The 20664-nt window shown below is 38.3% G+C and overlaps 3 protein-coding genes across 5 annotated transcripts; 2 read left to right on the top strand and 1 right to left on the bottom strand.

Annotated features, from left to right (window-relative positions):
• The first annotated feature begins 1257 nt into the window (after positions 1-1257).
• Positions 1258-4739, top strand: LOC124837955 (mitogen-activated protein kinase kinase kinase 1-like). The gene is made up of 8 exons (XM_047313448.2): positions 1258-1962; positions 2556-2640; positions 2783-2845; positions 3116-3273; positions 3539-3611; positions 3715-3774; positions 3919-4029; positions 4180-4739. The coding sequence occupies exons 1-8, from the start codon at positions 1274-1276 to the stop codon at positions 4390-4392; spliced, it is 1452 nt and encodes a 483-aa protein (XP_047169404.2). The 5' UTR covers positions 1258-1273; the 3' UTR covers positions 4393-4739.
• A 719-nt stretch (positions 4740-5458) lies between these two features.
• Positions 5459-15008, top strand: LOC124837954 (kxDL motif protein). Of its 2 annotated transcripts, none has more exons than XM_088103542.1 (3): positions 5459-5622; positions 5720-5872; positions 13320-13689. In XM_088103542.1, exons 1-3 carry the CDS (start codon positions 5504-5506, stop codon positions 13351-13353), a joined length of 306 nt encoding a protein of 101 aa, XP_087959668.1. In that variant the 5' UTR covers positions 5459-5503; the 3' UTR covers positions 13354-13689. The 2 variants fall into 2 exon arrangements, with proteins under 2 accessions (XP_087959668.1, XP_047169403.1); XM_047313447.2 differs by lacking the exon at positions 13320-13689 and adding an exon at positions 14219-15008 and having other exon boundaries at positions 5462-5622.
• Positions 14846-19032, bottom strand: LOC124837956 (YTH domain-containing protein ECT4-like). Of its 2 annotated transcripts, XM_047313451.2 has the most exons (10): positions 18740-19032; positions 18271-18347; positions 17949-18108; positions 17767-17840; positions 17363-17672; positions 17076-17275; positions 16314-16907; positions 16017-16229; positions 15793-15936; positions 14846-15713 (listed from the first exon to the last, which is right to left on the bottom strand). In XM_047313451.2, exons 1-10 carry the CDS (start codon positions 18765-18767, stop codon positions 15477-15479), a joined length of 2037 nt encoding a protein of 678 aa, XP_047169407.1. In that variant the 5' UTR covers positions 18768-19032; the 3' UTR covers positions 14846-15476. The 2 variants fall into 2 exon arrangements, with proteins under 2 accessions (XP_047169407.1, XP_047169405.1); XM_047313449.2 differs by having other exon boundaries at positions 17076-17672.
• Between the last annotated feature and the right edge of the window lie 1632 nt (positions 19033-20664).

The raw sequence follows: 20664 nt of genomic DNA, 5'->3' as shown, positions 1-20664 counted from the left end.
TTAAGTATTTCTTTTTGAAAAGCTCCTCAAAATATATTTAGTTTTGCATCTTATCTCAAGTTTGTCCTAATAATTAAATTACTTGAGTAAAAAATATGATCTGAAAATTTTATGCAATAAAAAAGGTTAAAAAACTATTTACTTTTATTATTAAACATTAAATATAATTTAAAAATACTGCCACTACAAAAATAATATATTTTAAGAGAAATTATTTTTTGATGGTTAAAAAAACCTCAAAAAATTTCCGACGATTATGATTAAACCGTCCCTAATTTTTTTAATGTTTGTAACATGTACGGTACAAACACTAGTTATTATTTATACTTGAAATCTATATACGCAAACATATGTATTTATTAGAATCTAATTTTTATACATTTAAAATTGTTTACTATAAACGTAATGATGAAAAATATAATTAAATTTAATCTTTATTCAAAGTCATTAGAATCAAATTTTCATATGTATATCATATAGTATAGACGCACTTTATTTATTCTCATAAATGTATTGCATCACCTTTATTTTGAACATAAATCAAGGATACAGAAGAACTTTATTTTTTTCTTAATCATTAATAACACTAATAAAACACATTAAAAGTAATAAATCCAACAATAAGATTAGGAACTTTATCCGCACCTATTAAGATCTTCCACTGTTCACTTTCCATAAACTTGTTTTCACAAAAAGTATTGCAAGAAAAATAAAATAATTATTTACATGAACTTGTTATGAGAAAAAGAGAAAGATAATTTTCCAAAAATTATTTTTATTGAAATTTATCATCAAATACATTAGTTTCAATTTCTAACATTTTTACTTTATCTATAACCATAATAAATTCAATTTCCTCTTTGCTTTCTCTTTTAATCAGGTTGGTTTATCCTATTAACTCATTTATTACCTCTTACGTCGTTAAGTAAATAATCATATGTTATATAAATAGAGGTTAATACAGATTAAATTTTTAGAAATCTAATTTAAATTCAATTTATATTTAAATAATTGGATTCAAACTAAATCTAAAGTTACGTTGCTTAATTTGTATGGGTTTAAATACATTTTTACTTAATTAACTCGACACTAATTTAACTTAATAATTTTGATTTAAATTTTAGATAATAAACATAAACATGTTTTATGCATTTGGAGGTTAGAAAAAACAAAGACATTCCACCAACTGCCACGTGGCATAAGAGGTTTTCCTTATGTTACAAAAGTACAATGATTGGGCAAACAGTATTAAAAGAAGGAATAAAGAATATAAATGTGTTGTATTGCGTTGTGTGCAGTGCCGTCTCAGGCTAATATGTTTTGGATCGGAGAGAAAGAGTCAGTGCGTTGTGCGCGTGTGCTTCAGAACATTATGGAAGGTGGCCGGAAGCCGTTGAAGCCGCGCCTTGAGCGCCGGAACGCCATGAAGAACATCGATTACCGGTTAAAGGAGGATGAAGACACAGACACCGAAACGGACATAGACATAGGTAGTTTGGATGAAAGGAGTTTCCGAGTGGAAGGAATTGACGGCGAATTCGACCGTATATTTCGGAGCTTGGGCCTGTCCGGGCCCGAGGACTTTGCCATCCCGGCGGCGGCTTGGAAAGAAGCCCAGGCCCAGAAGGCCCGCAGCACAGTGAACCTTCAACACGAACCGCCACAAAATAAAAAGCAGAGAGAGGGGGGAATAAAGGGCGTTAGGCCTCCCATTTTGGAACCGACGCAGGTTACCTCCACTTGGACCTCCCAACAACCAACGGTTTCTGATTCCGTGTCACGTGATGAAGACAGTGATGTTGGTGTTAAAGCTGAAATTGAAAAGGTTTCTGCTTTGGTCGGGAATGAGACCTTTGATATTCAAAACCTGTCGCCGAATGCAACCGGATATTTCGGGTCGTGGCAAAAAGGCGAGATCTTGGGAAAGGGCTCTTTTGGAACTGTATATGAAGGCTTCACGGAGTCAGTACTCTACACTACACTGTTCTTCATTCTCTTTCTTCTTCCTTTCTTGAGCTTCCCATGCATAGAGATTACTTACTTGATTTTATTGCTATATCTTAGTTGTTCCCATTTTATCTACAATTAGAAAGACCGTCTGGGTGGCTTTATTGAAATTTACACCAATTTTTTCATCTGGAAGGAAAAAACCAAGTGAGAAATGAATGCAGTTATCTTGTCTAAGATTATTTGGTTCAGAAGTTTTTCTTACAAATGCTATCAAAATAAGGTTTGCAAATTCGTACACCAACTATTTAACATGTTTTCAGGGTCAGACACTTGTATTGAAAAAAAGAGAACATTAACCAATTATAACTAGTTGTTTGATAATACTAATCTCCATACTAGTATGAGTGGCGCAACAACTTATTTAGGATAAGTTTTTTATTCTATCATAAATGCAGTAATCTGATGTAATTCAACTTTATAAAGTCAATATGTAAACAATTCCCTAAATATTCTGATATTGGTGCTTATCTTGTTAATGTAAAATTTCACAATTTTTATACTGTGCTTGTCGCGGATGTAACACATACATCTTCTTTTACTTGCAGCGATGGGAACTTTTTTGCCGTAAAGGAGGTGTCTTTATTGGATAACGACAGCCAGGGCAAACAGAGCATTTTCCAGCTTCAGCAGGTGAGAGAGTTGGGCTTCCCTTCTCATCAAACAAACATCATGGCATAGTCTAGTTTTCTGTCAAACCATGCACACATTCTTCGTTTGTTTGTTCCATCTTATACATAGGCGTTTGATAATATAAGTATGTTTGGTCTTCCAGGAAATATCTCTTTTGAGTCAGTTCCGACACGACAACATAGTTCGATATCTTGGCACTGACAAGGTATGCTGCTTTCTTGTTGGTAATTTTATTAGAATTTGTGTGTGGTCTGGCTTGTTTCTGTAATTGTTGGCACTGACAAGGAACCACAATTATAGTTTCTGTAAGACCATATATTGAAACAAATATACTTTATCTGTCTCTCTTATCTCTGAAAATTTCATCTTCCTTATGTTTTCTGATCCAGTTTCTATAATTAGCCGTGTATCCCAGTTTTGGTGATACTCCTTGAATTATTTTCGCTATCTGTATTTACGTCTTACTGTTTCTCAGGACAATGACAAGCTGTATATCTTCCTCGAACTTGTAACAAAAGGATCGTTGGCAAGTCTCTATCAAAAGTATCGATTAGGGGACTCTCAAGTTTCTGCATACACAAGACAGATTTTGAGTGGCTTGAAGTATCTTCATGATCGCAATGTGGTTCACAGGTAACACGAGTGAAATTTCTATCTTGATGCAATACAATGATTGTAACCATAATAATGACAATCTTTCTTAGGCATTTTGGATTTTCATTTCTTCTTTGGTATCCTGAAGAATCTATTTTGAGCCGATTTCCACTTTATATGACTATTGAAATCACTGAGTGGTCAAAGTTGGGTGCAGTGGTTGGAAATTGATGACCGAAGTATCTCAAATTTACATGGACTTCTACATTCTAACTTTACTTCATCCAAAATTTTAAATTTTAAGGGACATCAAGTGTGCCAATATATTGGTTGATGCAAATGGGTCCGTCAAGCTTGCAGATTTTGGATTGGCGAAGGTACATTTCTTCCACAAAATAAACTTTCTTGAGTCAGCACTTATCACTGCAAATTCCAATGCCAACCACTTGCAATTATATTTTTCTTTTTGTTCCTTTGCAGGCAACCAAGCTGAATGATGTTAAATCAAGTAAAGGCTCTCCGTACTGGATGGCCCCTGAGGTTTGTCTCTCTCCATGTAGTGAGAATTCATAACAATTTCTCTTGCTTCCACTGAATTTTTCTATATCGGACTGCAGAATCACCATTTTCAGTATTTGTAATTTCATGATGTGCTTAGAATGAGTTTGAATTGTTGGATCATAGGTTGTTAACTTGAGGAACCGTGGATATGGGTTAGCAGCTGATATATGGAGCTTAGGATGTACAGTATTAGAGATGTTGACACGCCAACCTCCTTATTCTCATTTGGAAGGAGTATGTCTAACATTTTACAGTTTTCTTTACCCTCGTTTCTATATTTTCCTAGATTCATTTATTACTGAGACTGAATTTTCCATGTAACCATTTCTTGTCCACTTCCTTAAATGATGCTAAATACCTTTTTGTTTCCATTTGTTACGACAGATGCAAGCGATATTTCGAATTGGCAGTGGTCAACCCCCACCTGTTCCGACATCTTTGTCAACAGATGCACGAGATTTTATTCTTAAATGCTTACAAGTTAACCCAAACAAACGGCCAACTGCTGCTGGGCTATTAGACCATCCATTTGTAAAGAGACCACTTCTGTCTCCCATAAGTCCTGTTTCTCCAAGTATCAACCTTTTACTGTCCTAAGAGATTCTCAACATCCTCTGAGATTGTTTTGCAGACATGACCCTAGCTTCTTCTTCTGGTCACGGTTCTTTTCCCTTTTTGTCAAGTTGTAAGTATTAGAGCAATGGTTATTAGTGTTTGTAGCCACCCTTTACATCTGTGAATAGGAAGCTAAGAAAGGGAAGTAGCTACCTAACAAAGGAACTGGTAGTTTTTATTGTAATCAGTCTGTCGACTTTCTCTTCAATTAGAACAACACAGGGCTTTTGTACATAGCTTAATCAAGGTTTTCAACTTCATCACAATGCAATTACCTTAAACATTCTTTATGTCAATCCTAATATAAAACTATTGTTTGTTTCTCTTAATGACACAATATGTTTAAATTCTTGCATAAAATTTCATCACTTCTCTTTTAAATAGGGATTGAATAGAGGTATAATGAGAATTTGAGTCTAATAACCGAATTATGAACTACACAATGAACATGTTCATTTAAAGAAATAATATTTCGTTAGATTCATTTAAGAATTTTTGTAATTACTTGAAGAAAAAAAAGAAAATTAAAATTATATGGTCATAAAAATATTTATAAGAATAAGAAAAAGGGTCAAAGGCAATAAATGAGAGGGAATAAGCAGTTATTATAAGTTTTGAGAATCTCTGAACTCACCAATTATGCCACATAGTTGCTGTTTCTGATTGTAACGTTTTTAGAAAAACAGGACCTGTTTCATAATAATTATTAAATTGGGAAGAATCATGGTCAGCTTAAAATTTTCTCCAATTCAAACAGGCATTAAACAAACACCAACTACCCGTTATCTGTTCTGAAACGTTTTATTCAAAAAACTGTTCCAGAATTTTTCTTAAACATATAATTCGAAAGTCACTTTTACAAATAAAATAAAAAAATCATTTTGAAGATTTAATAAGAAATCATGGGGTGTAGGAAATAAAAATCAGAAGTGATTGGGTTTGGAAGATTGATCCAGATCCAGAAACTTAAGATATTGGACCTGTGGGCCCAGTTTGGTGATATACTAATTGGGCTAGTCAAAACGATGCGGTTTTTGCATTGATAAGAAAGAAATGAAAGAAGTTAGAGCAAATGCAGTTCTGTTAGTAGAAAATGTCGTCAGAGAAGGAATCGGAGTCTCGGAAATCGAGTTCGGAAGAGATTTCGCGCGAATTCAAAACCCTAGTTAATTCCGGTGATCTTCACTCCCTTAACCACATGCAACACACCATGTGCGTATAGAAATCCAGTTTCGCTGTTATGCAATAATTGAGTTGGTGTGCGTGTGTTCGTTAATTTGATTGATTGATTGATTGAAGTGTGTTTCAGATTGGGAAGGTTGCAGGACAGCAATGCGGTGTTGTCGCATTTCAACGACTTCTCTCAACACTGCTTTGCTGAGATTTCCGGTGACATTGCTAGAAACACGCGCATATTGAAGTCTGTCAAGTCTGATCTTGATTATATCTTTCAGAAACTCAGGTATTCTTTTTATTTTGTTCGTCGTTGTGTTTTTTTTTTTTTGTTTTTTTTTCTGTTGCTATTACTGCCTCGCCTTTCAAAATTGTTTGGTATTTACTGCTTCATCATTCATCCACTGTTTTCGCATCTCCTACTTGTTGTTTGGATATTCGAGGGCCAGCAGAACGCAGTGGTTTTGTACCACGTTAAGTAGAATTAAATACTTAGTTTTGTACTTTAGTTGTGAGATTCTTCTACTTAATGACTAATTTTTTGGGTTGGAATCTCCTCTTGTGCACATGTCCTAACAGACTCCAAATGTGAGGCCTTCTTTCAGAAGCCAGCTCTCACGAAAGTATCAATTGTTAGGATGTTAAGCGCATGAGTGCCAAATATGAGGGCGGCTCTATCCATGAAACGACCTCTTATACTAGAAACGTGGACGCCTTTTACAGCCACTACCAATCCCTGACAGGATTTGTCGATGGGTTTTAGGACTGGCTTATCCCGCTTCCAAGGACAAATAGTCATTTGAATATGTTGTCAAATTTCACTGCCTCACTAGTGACTGAGCTTAAGAGTATTGTGTTCGACTTTGATCCAGCTTTTATCAGCCATTTCTGGCGTGAACTGTTTCTTATGAATTCTGCCTACCATACTTAGTTGGTGGACGAACTGAGGTTTTAATGATGTTGCAATAGTATTTAAAGGCCACGGTTCACCTTAAGCCCTCTTCATAGGGTCAGTTTTTGCCTTGGCTGAACATGCTCAATGCATTTTGCTACATTTATGTCGCTCTTTATAGTAACGGAAGAACTCCTCCTTCCCTCTAGAATTATATATAGGTCAACTTTGCAGTTGAAGTTGTGGATTCCTTCTTGTCTTATGGAGAGGAAGTCCTGGCTTTTTTTAGCAAAAACAGACTCAAAAAGCTCAAGAAATTATGAAGAATAATGCTTACAAACAAAAGGAGATTTCCTGTCAACGTTGTTCTTGGTTATTGGGTATGTAAAGTTGCAACCAGATCATGAGAAGTTGGATATTGTGTTCTTGTGGAAGGTGTGATTTAATATCATAAAAAAGTAGGCAAGATCAAGTTCAAAAGCAAATTATACGGTAATGACATTAGTCACTTGTCAGCTTATATCACTACAACAACTACTTAAAGTGCTCAAATTTGATAAAACATCCTAAATGCACCTTGGATGTGACAATCAGTCGACACTACACGTTGCATCTTATCTTATCTTTCATGATAGAACCAAACATATTGAGTTGGGTTGTCATTTAATAAGAGGAAAACTAGAGTATGAAGGCATCACCACTATATTTGTCAACTCTAGTGAACAATTAGCTGACATATTTACAGTCTTTAAGAACCTAAGATCGATTATATTTGTCACAATCTAGACACATACAATTTACATGCTCTAGGCTGAAGGAGAAGGTAATAATTATAGAGCTGGGGAATTGATCTTATATAATCAAGCATATCTATAATAAACGTATTTTTAGGAACATTTTTATTTTATTTTCGTATCATGTATTTGTTATTAACAATTGTCAAAACTCCTCTATTTATTGTATTGATTCTTTTGTTTTCAATATAAATAAAGCAACTGCGTTTTCTCAAAAACACACGGTTTTTGCTCAATGTTTCTCTCTTTCCTATAGTTTAATATGACACTTAATAGGAGCAATGTCATTGGTCATACCAAGGATATTAAGCAAGCCAACAAAAAATCCAAACAAGACACTGCTGCGCTGATTTATTTGAAGGATTTTTCGTGATTGTACAGGTGTCTCGGCTACCTGGGAAAGTAGGTGTTAATTAGGAACTGTAGTGAAGAGCGGAATTGGATGTTGGTTTCTGGGTGCTTTATATAGTGGGGTATTGGTTGGAGAAATGACAGGGAAATAATGTTGACAATCCTCATCCTGCGCTTGTTCTTCTCGTTATCTTTGGGCATAATATTCTTCTCTTATTTTCATCATAAGGCTTCAAATTAGAGGAAAAGAAAAGAAAAGATATGGGATTCACGGAATGGAATTGAATGGAAGTTGAGAGTGTATGTAAGGAGGAAGAGAGAGTAGTCAACTGTTAGTTAACAGTTAGAGAGAGTTAGTTGCCTAACTGTGTTAACAGTTAGGAAGAGCGGGACTATACCTTTGTATAAATTGTTGAGATGGGGAGAGGAGAGGGATTTTTTTGGCGATTCAAGTGTATGAACAAACTGTTTAGTCTTGTTGGGGGGAGATTAGGCTCCCTTATTGATTCATTCTTGTATTCTTTCTTGGAGATCAATAATATCAGAGGTTATGCAGAACTTTTGCTCTGTTTGCGTGTGTTAGTTGGGTGAAAGATAAGGTTTCTTTATCAGAAACCTATCACTTTGGTCGACCTGCCGGGTCCAAATTTTGTGGATGCTGCGGTGAAGAGATGGAGACGACGACGGAGGCAAGATTAGAAGCGATTGAGATAACGGTGGAGGGAATGAAGGCGGAGTCGACGGCGGTACGTCGCGATTTACAACAAATTATGAAAATTTTGGAAAAACAGGAAAATCACGTGGAGAGCAGTTCGGAGGGTAGCTCCGTGAATGATAACTGACACAGAGGGAATGAGGAGACCGGAGGCGGTGGAAGCGGCGAAAGAAGTGGAGCGCAAAAGCCTTGGAGGAAGAGGGTTGAGTTACCCACCTTTGACGAAGACGAGCCACTCAGTTGGTTCAATCGGGCAAAAAGGTTTTTCAATATACAAAGGGTGACGAACGATGAAGAAAAGGTGGAGGTCGCCTATGTAAGCATGGAGGGCAGCGCGGCGTACTGGTTCACTTTCTGGAAAGAGAAAGCGAGAAACCGAACGTGGAACGGGTTGAAAGAAGCCATGATTAATTGCTTCGGTGGTGGATTCAGGGGGACCGTATTCGAGCGACTGGTTACTCTACATCAAGAAGGAACAGTCGAGGAATTCGTGCGTTAGTTTGAAGTCTTGATGGGGCAAACGACGGGGATTCCAGAGGAATAGGTGATGGGCTACTTCTTAGCCAGTTTACGTGAGGACGTGAAGGGTCAGGTGCAGATCCAGAACCCATCGGAGTTGATGGAGGCGATGAGGATTGTGCGCGACATAGAAGATGCGATGATGAAAGCGTAGGAAAGCCAAGCTAGTGGATTCAAGATGAACCCATTCGGTGCGCGATCAATGGGTATTGTGACGCGATCGGAATCGACTAAACCAGTGACGAACCCGTTTGGAAGAACAGAGGGTGGAGGACCCGCGAGGAGCGAGGTAAACGGCGGCCAGGAGGAGAAAGTGATGGAGTTGTCCGCGTGTTCGGCAGAAGGCTGGACCAACCCGGGAACCTTGAAGTTGACAGGGAAAATTGGTGAACAGAGGGTGGTGGTGCTCAAAGACAACGGAGCAAGCCACAACTATATAAGTAAGAGGACCACGGAGGAGTTGGGCTTGCCGGTGATCGATACGGTACCATACCAAGTGAGTTTGGGTCGTCGGATTACCCAAGGACGATGTGAAGGGGTGATTATTGGAGGAGGTGGATGTGGAGGAAGAGTTCCATGTTTTCGAGTTGGGGGGCGTCGACGTTATTCTGGGGTTTGTATGGTTGCCTAAATTGGGCGAAGTTCGGACGAGTTGGGGTAGCATGACAATGGAATATAATGTGGGGGATAAAAAGATCACGATCAAGGGTGATCCAGCCCTATCGCGCCAGCTGGTGAAAGCGAGATCTTTGTGGAAGCTAGGAGATAACGCTGAGTCAGGAGCATTAGTGTGGGGTCTAAGTGCAATAGAGAGAGCTGAAGATGGTGAGTGGGGAACAGATGTAACAGCCCAGCAGCAGGCTGAACTGGAGAAGCTGCTGCAAACCCACTATTGCTTATTCCATGATGTGCACGGGCTGCCTCCAACATGTCACATACGGCACCGAATAAAGTTGAAAGTGGGTGTAGACCCTATAAATGTGAGGCCATACCGTTATCCTCACATTCTGAAAGGTGAGATCGAAAAACAGGTGGATGATATGTTGAAGGCCGGGATCATACGCCACAGCACGAGTCCGTTTTCCAGCCCGGTCATCCTCGTGAAGAAGAAGGATGGGAGTTGGCGCTTTTGTGTAGATTACAGAGCCCTGAACAAGGCCACTGTATCGGACAAATTCCCTATTCCGGTGATAGAGGAGCTGGTGGACGAATTAAGAGGGGCCAGGTACTTCTCAAAGATCGATTTGAAAGCAGGGTACCACCAGATCAGGATGGAGGAAGAGGACGTAGCCAAGGCAGCCTTCCGCACCCACCTGGGACACTTCGAGTTTCTCGTGATGCCGTTCGGACTTACGAATGCGCCGGCCACTTTTCAGAGTACAATGAACCAGCTGTTACAACCGTATCTTAGGAAATGGGTGCTGGTGTTTTTCGACGATATTCTCGTCTATAGTACAAACTGGGTGGATCATTTAAAGCAGCTGGGTATGGTGATGTAGTTGCTGGAACGAAATGGGTGGGTGGCCAATCGGAAAAAGTGTGACTTTGGAAGAAGGAAGATACGTTACTTGGGCCATCAAATTTCCGAACAAGGGGTGGAAATGGACGGTGATAAAATTAGAGCGGTGGTTGAATGGGAAGAACCCAGAAACTTAAAAAGCGTTGAGAGGGTTCCTGGGGCTCACCGGTTACTATCGGAGGTTCGTAGCGGGCTATGGAAAAATAGCAAAACCATTGACAGAGTTACTCAAAAAGGGAAGATTCACGTGGAATGAGCAGGCGAAGCAAGCTATGGATGAATTAAAGGCAGCTATCACGTCGGGCCCCGTGTTAGAGTTACCCGATTTCAACCAGGAGTTCCATATTGAGTGTGATGCCTCAGGAGGAGGTGTAGGTGTCGTGCTGACCCAAAACAGGAGACCCATCGCCTTCTACAGTAAGGCCTTGTCGGAGAACACCTTAAGTAAATCGATCTATGAGAAGGAGTTAATGGCTTTGGTGTTAGCCATCCAACACTGGAGACCGTACTTGGTGGGAAGATTTAGCAACAATCAAGGGCCAATTTCCAGAGTTCAATCTTGAGGACAAGGTTGAAAATGGAGGGGAGGGTAATGATAGGAAGTTGAGAGTGTATGTAAGGAGGAAGAGAGGGTAGTCAACTGTTAGTTAACAGTTAGAGGCAGTTAGTTGCCTAACTGTGTTAACAGTTAGGAAGAGCGGGAATATACCTTTGTATAAATTGTTGAGATGGGGAGAGGAGAGGGATTTTTTTGGCGATTCAAGTGTATGAACAGATTGTTTAGTCTTGTTGGGGGGAGATTAGGCTCCCTTATTGCTTCATTCTTGTATTCTTTCTTGGAGATCAATAAAATCAGAGGTTATGCAGAACTTTTGCTCTGTTTGCGTGTGTTAGTTGGGTGAAAGATAAGGTTTCTTTATCAGAAACCTATCAGGAATGCACTTCGTCTAGTTTTTTATTTATTCTATTTTATTTTTAAGAATTCAAGTAATTGAACCTTGTAGAATTTCACTTTTTCTTCCCTTTCAATCAATATACTAGTTTATATATGTGTTAGTGATTTCGGTATCCTTATCTTACAGGAATCAGAGACTGGCTATGTATAATCTCCACGTTAGTATTTGAAACATAGACTATAACTTCTCTCTTGTTATTGTAGGGCGCTATATATATGGTCATATTAGTTTATTGTATAGTTCAGGTTTTTACTATTTTGAGTAGGTAGCTACTAGTATCAGAACCCACTCAACAAACGGACCTGATTATATGGACGCTTGGAGAGAATACGGTGACTAAGAGTGTATTTGAGCCACCAGTGATTCCAAGACTCAAAGATATGAAGGGAAAAGGAGTGCAAAATAGTTAAGCAGAAGAGAAAGCCATTGAGAAGGCAAAAGATTATCTCTTCTTGGTAGATGACCATTTTGAACAAAGATGTATCTAAAAGCATCTAATGCTCGTTGAAGGGGGTCATGTCAAGGGAAGAAAATCCTAAATAGTAGAGATATGAGAAAATCTCTTTTGAGTGAGAGTGATATAATTCCTTTTTAACTCTTAAGTGGAGGGCTCGAGTTTGTAGGGTAATAAACTTTTTGGGGAGAGCTTTTCAAGTTCGTCCAAAAAAGTCATAGTCTTCAAATGGTGCCTAGATTTTGAGATGTTTTTGTTGATGTAAGCAAGTAGTGTCTAACCTTGATAAATTACGTGTCTTTGAAATTTTTGCATGATCCTATCCTATCATCAATTTTCGTTGTCCGCAAGGTTTTTCTTCTATATTTAGCAAGTCTAATGCCTGACTCTTAAGGAGGAGTTAGAGATGCTGAAAGGGAAGTTTGTCAATAATATTTTAACACGCACTTGCCATTACAAGCTGCCACTCAATAAGCAAAGACAGACAATGTTGTAGTCATTGAGAAAATAGAGATCTATGACTACAACATTGTCTATTAAGGATATCAAGGGGATGAATTTCAGAGCAGTTTTCTAGTATGAGACGTTTGTTACTTTTTCTGTACAAAGAGGCTGTCAGCCTCTCTGTCTTCCATTGCAGTTGAATTTGTTGCTGCAGTTTCTTGCACCTGTCAATTCAAGTGAATCAAGGTGGTGTGGCACAACAATTTTCTGTGACAGTGATTCTTAGATCTCAAAGAATCCTGTTTTTCATGGCCATACATAGATGCCCTTTAACAAGGTTTGTCAGTTAGTTCACGAACAATTTCCTTATAATGCTTTGAGGTTCATTAGGACTATGTGTTGGCCCAATTGACAACTGAATAAATTTGCTATTCAGTCTGAGGGAGAATATTAAATTGTTAAAATTTGAATTATTTTTATGCTGAACTAATCTTTAAATAAGCTAGTGATTTAGATAATCCCTATCTTCTAGGAATAAGATATTGGCTTCCTTGTTATTCTCCATTGTTGAAGATTTTATTGCCATATTAGTGTATGAATATAGCTTAAATTTTTTTTTCTCCAAATATTTTGACTATCTACATGTAAAGATGTCCTAATTTGAAGATGATAGTTGAGAAGAGGGAGAAAGAGGCAGGTGGATGATTTTGTTTTATATTTTGAACTAGTGATTCATGTATGCCAAGTTCAAATGGTATTTATTGTGAAGGAGCGTGTCAGATATGAAGTCCTTTGTGTGTTGTGTTCTACCAAACAACTTAAGCCTTTGGGAAATTTCTTTTATATGTGCATGTGGTACACTTTTCCTCGGTATCAAAATCTTTACACAGATATTCCATCTAAGGCCTTTATCTTTTTGTCTCAAGCAAACCGTGTTTATCATCTATTTCTGTCTCACCGTTAAGTCTAGTGTCTTGAATTTCAATGATATCACAAATAAATAGATTTAGTTGAATTGTTATAAAATTGTTGTGATCACATTAAAGGTTTCACACCACTTTGCTATTGGCTCCTCATTATTTTGTCATACAGTAACGTATTTTTGGCTCTCAATTTGTGGACTTGATGTGGCTTGATGATTAGCTAGCTGGTGAGTAGGTTCAGAAACCAGTCAACAGTTCCGATTTTAGACAAAATTGGCAGACTTTACTCAGGTGTAGAGAGAAATACTCTACTGTACTATATAAAATGTGTCTGCAACTGTGTATGTCGAGATATGTGTGTGTATACATATACATATATATATATATATATAGGGAGAGAGAGAGAATACTCAATTATATATATCAGGCATGGACAAAGCAGACCAGTACATATGTAAACACACATACGATATAATTGAATTCCTATTATTGTGTGTTTATTGACATTATATGTACACAAGGACTAGGTATTTTTTTCGTGTTCCCTCCCTCCCTATAATGGTTATCATCAACCTTCTTCGTTGTGTAATAACACGAGTGCTGAATGATGAAAGAAAAATACCTAGGATGGGCGTTGATTGAGAATGTTGAAGATAAAAGGTCTTTAGTGTTGATGACATTGGTAAACGACAGGAAATCTTGTCAAAGAGAACCAACTAAACAACGAAAGCCAGAAAGGCACAAGTAAATTCTTCGGCAACGAAAGCTCATGGTGGCTTCCTAATAAATGAAGAGATGAAACGTGTTTAGATACACCATTTCGAGATTTGTGTTGAGTAATCCTAATCTTGACTGGTAGTATCTACATTTTTATCTTTCCGAATTTTAGGATTAACAAATAAAACGTAAGATGATAATGTTAGGCAAGAGTATAAGAAACGGATTAGAGGAGCATGTGATTAACGTATAAAAATGTAACGAAGAACCTTCTATTTGTGCTTTTGCTACCACCACCCATACATCTTCAATTTATCTTTTTTATGACTTATTTTCCTGTTTGGTTCGCAGAAGTATGAAATCAAAAATAATGGCAACGTATCCTGATGCATTTCCTCAACACTCAATGGGCGAAGCGATTGATGATAGGAGACCAGACCTTGACATGCCCAAGTAACCAATGTTATCGGAACGCCATCGGCACAATATACATGAAACTGTGGGACACTATAATTTCAATTATTTAAATATGCTTTTATTTCTATTAAAAAAAATTGACGAATATCTTTTCTTTAATTTCTTGCTGTTAATAAATTTAAACCACACATTTTAAATAATTAATCAAAAGTAAATAGGGACAATTGTTTTTTAAAAAAATACTACTATGAATGGAAACTAAAGTAATAATATATCTGCTCGTTAGTAAAATACATTTTCAAGCCGAAAAACTTAATTCTCCGCCATTTTAAAAAACGGGGAACTGTCTCATTAAAGCCAATTTCAACCACAGAAGGAACACCACAACTTTATTGCAAATAGTCAGCTCTACTACAACTTTTCTCTATTCTAGATGAAATAACGTAATTACCTCCTCACCAGCAAAGACGAGGGAGATTTTCAGAATTAGTTTTAATTCAAGTAAACTACGGAAGGAAGATTGTGGGGGTATGAAAATCTAACAAGAACAGGAAAGCTAAATGAACTAAACAATATGGTGATCTTCATAAGCCAGAAAACACCCTATTACATAACAGATTGTCCACAAATATAATTCTTCCTCCAGTATGCCCATGTCAATCATCGGATAGAAAATAAACAGACTAAATTAAGACGAAAAACTTGAAAAAAAAAAGCATAAAAACCAACTATATTTCAGTATTTCCCACCTTGCTTTCTACCCCTGTTGAAAGAAACAAAGAAAGCTGCTCTGCAACAAAGTAGATCTAAATTTACAAGACAGGAAACCACCAACCAAGTAAAAGAAAGAAAGGAGAAAAAGGCAGAGAGAAGGATAAAAAGCCCGAACAAAAACCAAAAAAAGATATAAGCATCTTAAGCAGAAACCCTAAAAACCCAAAAACCCTAGGAGTAAAGCCTGTTAGGAGCTAACCACTGTAAACAAAACCCAATGAGATGGGATTGGTGCTAGAATTCTATGAACTAACTCCGCCCAGCCAATCTCAATATACAGATCTTTATCTTCACTAGGCAACCAATCACTATATTCAGACTGCAAGAGAAGGCAAGACAGATCAGGCGGAACCCAGTAGCTGAGACATATGTTCCTAAGAACCAATATTTGCATTGGACCGCCTTCAACACTAGAGCTTCAGCAACCATTAGCAATCCCATTGCTGCCTAACACAACCTTACCCTCAGAAATAACTGGTTTAGCACCCTTTGGGGCATCTCCAGTTTTTGAAACAGATCCATTCTCGGCAACTTTCGGGTCATCGCCATCCTTTTCAGTAAGGTTAGACTCCTTCAGCAATTCTGATTCAGACTTCTGAATATTGGCTTCACCGTTTATCTCAACCTTCTCATCAGTAGGTTTCCCTTCCCACACCTGCATAAACAGACAGCTAAAACATCAGCACACAATCTAATAATGTTCACATAACTATAATAGATGAAATATCACTTGCCTGCTTTGGGTATTGTTGCTTTGCTTTCTTCTCCAAAATAGTCTTCTGACGGGCCTCATAAAACCCAAAATCATCCAGAATGCATGTCTTACTAGTATATTCCTTGAAGATTTTGATTAATTTCAGACCAGGCTCCAACATTACCTGCAACATAAACATAGTGGTTCAGATTAAAGTAAGAGACACTACTACAAGAAACCAACAAATGAGCAGGACCTAATTACCTCTTGGGTATCCCGACTATTTGTGACAGGTTTGTTCTCGTTGTTGTCCAGCGTGATGTGCCTCAACAAATTGTTAGGTACATCCTTAACAATGTGCCACTTCAGAGGAAAACAACCGTTCCACTTGTCTTGCTGCCAATACTCAACACTCTTGTTAAAATCAACAGGACCAATCATTTCAGCAAGCCCCACGAATTGGCCACTGGTATTAACCTGAATAATAAACACAACAAATTAGATTAAAATTACCGTATAAGAAAATAGAAGAGATCAACATCATATGGCAGAGATGCTTACTGAGAAGAATAGGAATACAGGGCAGCCACCAGGTTTCTGCTGTGCCTCCTGGTATGCAGCATCAAGCTTCTTATTGCCATTTTGTGTACTGGCCCACACGTTGTATTTTATGCTCTTGTGAATATCATCCTCGCTGTATGACTTAATGACAAAAAATTTGGCATCGGCATATTCCTCTGGGAAATCAGCTTTGTTGTATTGATCTCTGTCAGGAACAGTACTAGTCTTGTCTTTCTCCTCGTCTGTACTTAGAGTTGCTGGTAAATTCTGTCCTTTCACTGCAAGAACAGCTGGTGCAAAACCCTTCTGGTTCTTACCACCTTTAGCCCTAGGTCCTCTGTTTAGTTCATTCAAACCATCTACGTTCTCATTGCCATAGCCAAAGTAACCACCACTTCTTCCCCTGGTTTTGTACTTACTGTCAACAGCTAACCAAGCCCTTCCATTAGTGCGGGTATCATACCCATGTGTTCCATAACCCATTCCAGATCTGACAGTGCTCCCGTATTGACCATACAACTTGTTTGGATACATCCTATTTATGAAGTTATGGGTGGCTCCCATGGCAGGCATTGGTCTCGGATGGTGCAAGCCCTGTCAAAACACAACTTGGGTATAAATAACCATAATAGCAGTATAGGTAGACAACAATTCAATACAATAAATTCAAGTTGAACCAATGGACTACACAAAAAAAGTCATTAGGCTCAACAATCCATCGCATATGACAAACTAATAAAAACTTCAAATTATTGTGCATACCATAAATTGAGAATTAGGACGAAAAGTCTGGTTCCTTGAAGCAGTGTTGTTGCCACCTGATATTGAGGGAGTGATAGCTGTGCTACTCACAGGCCTTGGCTGCCCATCTGAAAATAGTGGGGCGTCTAGCCATGGGATTGGTGATCGTACTCCATCAAAACCAAATCTTGGATCCTGATAACCTGAAGTTGGACCACGACCTGGCATAGCAACCCTTTCATTTGAAGCTTTGGAACTATAAGATGAATTCTGATTGGCCTGTTTAACAGGAGCAACAGAATTATTACCTTTAGCATTGCCACCGTTTGCTACACCATTAGAATTTCCATTGGCTGCTTCGACAGGGAGAGTCTTTTGATCAGCAGCAACTGAGGTCGAAACCTCACCCTGAGGAAGGACAGCAGGAGTAGGTGTGAATGGCGCACTTGTTGGTGTTAACGGTTGAAAATAGGGAGGATACTGATAATGTTGAGGCCCGTACAACTGACCATCATTACCCATGGTTGGAACTGGCGACCCTGCTGGCGAATAGGGGCCATAGGGAGCATATCCATACCCATGGTGATAAACTAGAGACCCGTTATCCCCATAAACTCCCTGACAACAATCAAAAAGTAGTGCAGATAATAGCATTAGCAATTGGGTCAAAGGGGCTGAAGAATGTGGAAAACGGTAAAGTAAAATATCTCACCGAAGTCATCTCAACTCCTTCCGAATTCACATATCTAGAATAATCATCCCACTCGTTACCAGTTCCATCATAACCTGCGATAAAACAAAATAATTTAGCTTGCACGAGATTTATGCAATGCATTAACAGAACTCAGTTACAAGGAATCCATCTTCATTTGCGGTATTTACCCATAAACTTACCACCATAATAATATGCCGTAGACGGATAACCATTTGGGAGGTAACACACGGTCGGATCAATAAAATCTTGTAGCACCGGGGTCACAGACCGATCGTACGACGGGATCTGGCCATTTGCAGCATTTCCTGAATCAACCGATCCATACTGATTCCCAGTGGCCTACAGAATTGTACAAATCAACTCAATAACACACAATTCACAAGAAAAACACATAAAACAGTAACAAACATCTCATTTAACACGTCAAAAGTTACAAGATTGATACAAGTGAGTCAAATCGTGAATTTTATACAGCAAAGTTTAAAAAACACATGTTTTTACCTTCTTGGTAGGTTCAGGCATCTCCAAGGGCTTAGGCTGAGTTTCTAGCGATAGCTTCTGGAGCAAATCAGTTGCTTCTGTAGCAAATCAGTGAAGGAATACCAAAAACCTCTCGAGAAATAAAAGTTTTCAATATTGATAAAACCTAAAACTCATCACACAAACAACAAGATTTCAAAAGACCTCAAACCCCCGATACCCAGCCACTCAGACGAGTCAATTTAAACCACAAAGTCAACAACGAAAAAAATTCAAGCAGATTTTACCTAAAACACTCGACCGCACAAAAACCCCAAAACCCAACCATCACAAATCAGCAAGCAGAACACCAAACCCTAAAAGATCACCCTTAGCAGAGACCAAAAATTAGGTTTACGAACGAAAACGTAACAGATCCAATCAGCGATTCAACAAAACGGATCAAGAAAGCAAACACGAAAAGTAAATTGCACAAAAAATAAAAGGATACGATCCGCGGGATTAGCAACGGTAGCCATGTCAAATCAAGCACGAGATCTGGTACTCCTTGGGACAGAGAAGCGCGAATCGGAAGCCCTAAATCGAAATCGAAATCGAGGGTTTAAGCCCCAAAATCGAAGAGTCGAGAAAACCCTAAAGAGAGCGAAACAGAGAGAGAAAAGGATATAGAAAAAGAGAGAGAAGAGAGGGAAAGAGAAGAAAAGAGAGAGAACTAAACACAACACAACACACAACGGGTCTCGCAGCCGCCAAGGGTTTGGGTTTTTGGGGAGAGAGGGTTTTGGTCCTCCAAAAGCAGTGATTCAAATAGCACCACCACGCTCTCTTTTCGAACTCTCCACTCTCACCCGCGGGTCACACCGTGATCTCATTCACTCTCTGTCATTGGCCACTCTCTACACGTGGCGCTCCCCCATTCGATTTTCCTTTTCTAAATTATTTTCACTCTCGCGTTATCATTGGTCTGTCGCGCTCGGTGGGTATTGGCCACGTGTGAATTTAGAAATTCCCCTATTGAATCTTGTAGATGCGGGGTTTGGGCAAAAGATGGAAACCCTAATTAGAAAATGACAGAAATGTCCTCGTCCAGCTGGACTTGTGGTAACCCTTCTTCGGTTTTTTCTTTGCCTCCTTCTGTCATGTGCTCCACCACATATCGTGTTCAAATTCATTTCGAGTTTATCAAAAAATAAATAAAAACAAATAATAATTAATAATTCTTAAATAACCATGTCCTGCGTTTCAATTAATACAATGCTCTTCCTTTTTTTTCAGTTTTAAGAATGCTGCCAAATTTTTCCCTTTATTAGATTAATGGATTTAAATTTTAACAATATATAAAATAAAACAACTATTATTATTAAATTATTAAGAATTTACATTATAGGTAGCTTCGATATTAAGATACTGCGTTTTCAAGACTAGTTACTGGTCAAAATGAAGAAGAAGAAAAAGATATTGGATTATGGTTTAATTTAATATCATTTGGTAAGATAATAAGATAGTATAAATTTATCTTTTTTTTTATGTAGTCGTTGTAATGCTATTTTATTTATACAAAAAAATCTAGATAGGAAACTTAAATTGTTGATCGGGTTATATTTACTGCTGATTCGAAAAGTGTGACTATTGATTACAATGATTACACTAGTAAAAAAAAAAAATTTAACGCGTTATATACGTCTCGATTTTATTGAAATCGAAGCGTGTAAAAACGAGATGGCATTTATATAAATATTGAATGGTTATATATCTCGGTTCTATAGGAATCGATGCCTATAGATATTACTGTCTCAGTTAGAAGGCCAACCGAAGCATAAAAGTCTGTGTGAGCTAAAAAAATCCAATGGATATTGCCCCGGTTGTCTGTAACCCGAGACATATAATATAAATTTTAAATTTTTTAAAATGGTTTATGCACCGGTTTGTTTCGTAACCGAAGCAGTTAGTTGGTTTAGGCAACAATTTTGCTTATAATCGAGGCAGTAGCCCTTAGGTTAAAATAGTGACTGTTCTTCTTTCAATATCGCACTCTCGCGATTTCTGTCATCTGTGCCTCCCTCTGCCTCGTGATTTTTCTCCTATGTGCCTCGCGATTACTGCCATTTCTCTTCATCGTAGACGACCCAACGTTGGAGCAAGGATGATCTACGTCTTGAGCGGAGGCAACAACCTTACGGTGACGGTGTGGAGATAGCACGACAGGCGGTGTTTGTGGTAGCTCGTAGCGGCGCTCGTGGTGGCTCGTGACGACACGATTGGTCGTTCTTCTTCTTCTCTCTTCTCTTTTTGGTTCTATTTTGGTTGCATGAAGGAGGATGCGAAATTGCGGCCAGTAGGCGTCTCAGTGGCGGAGACGCGGCGGGACACAGCGATGGCGCAAGGATTAAAACGTGTTTTGGAGTTTTGTTGGGA

Source organism: Vigna umbellata, chromosome 1, assembly GCF_029865625.1.
Source record: "Vigna umbellata cultivar VRB3 chromosome 1, Vumbellata_1.0, whole genome shotgun sequence".
Classification (NCBI taxonomy): domain Eukaryota; kingdom Viridiplantae; phylum Streptophyta; class Magnoliopsida; order Fabales; family Fabaceae; genus Vigna; species Vigna umbellata.
This window is presented reverse-complemented; position numbering and strand designations above follow the sequence as displayed.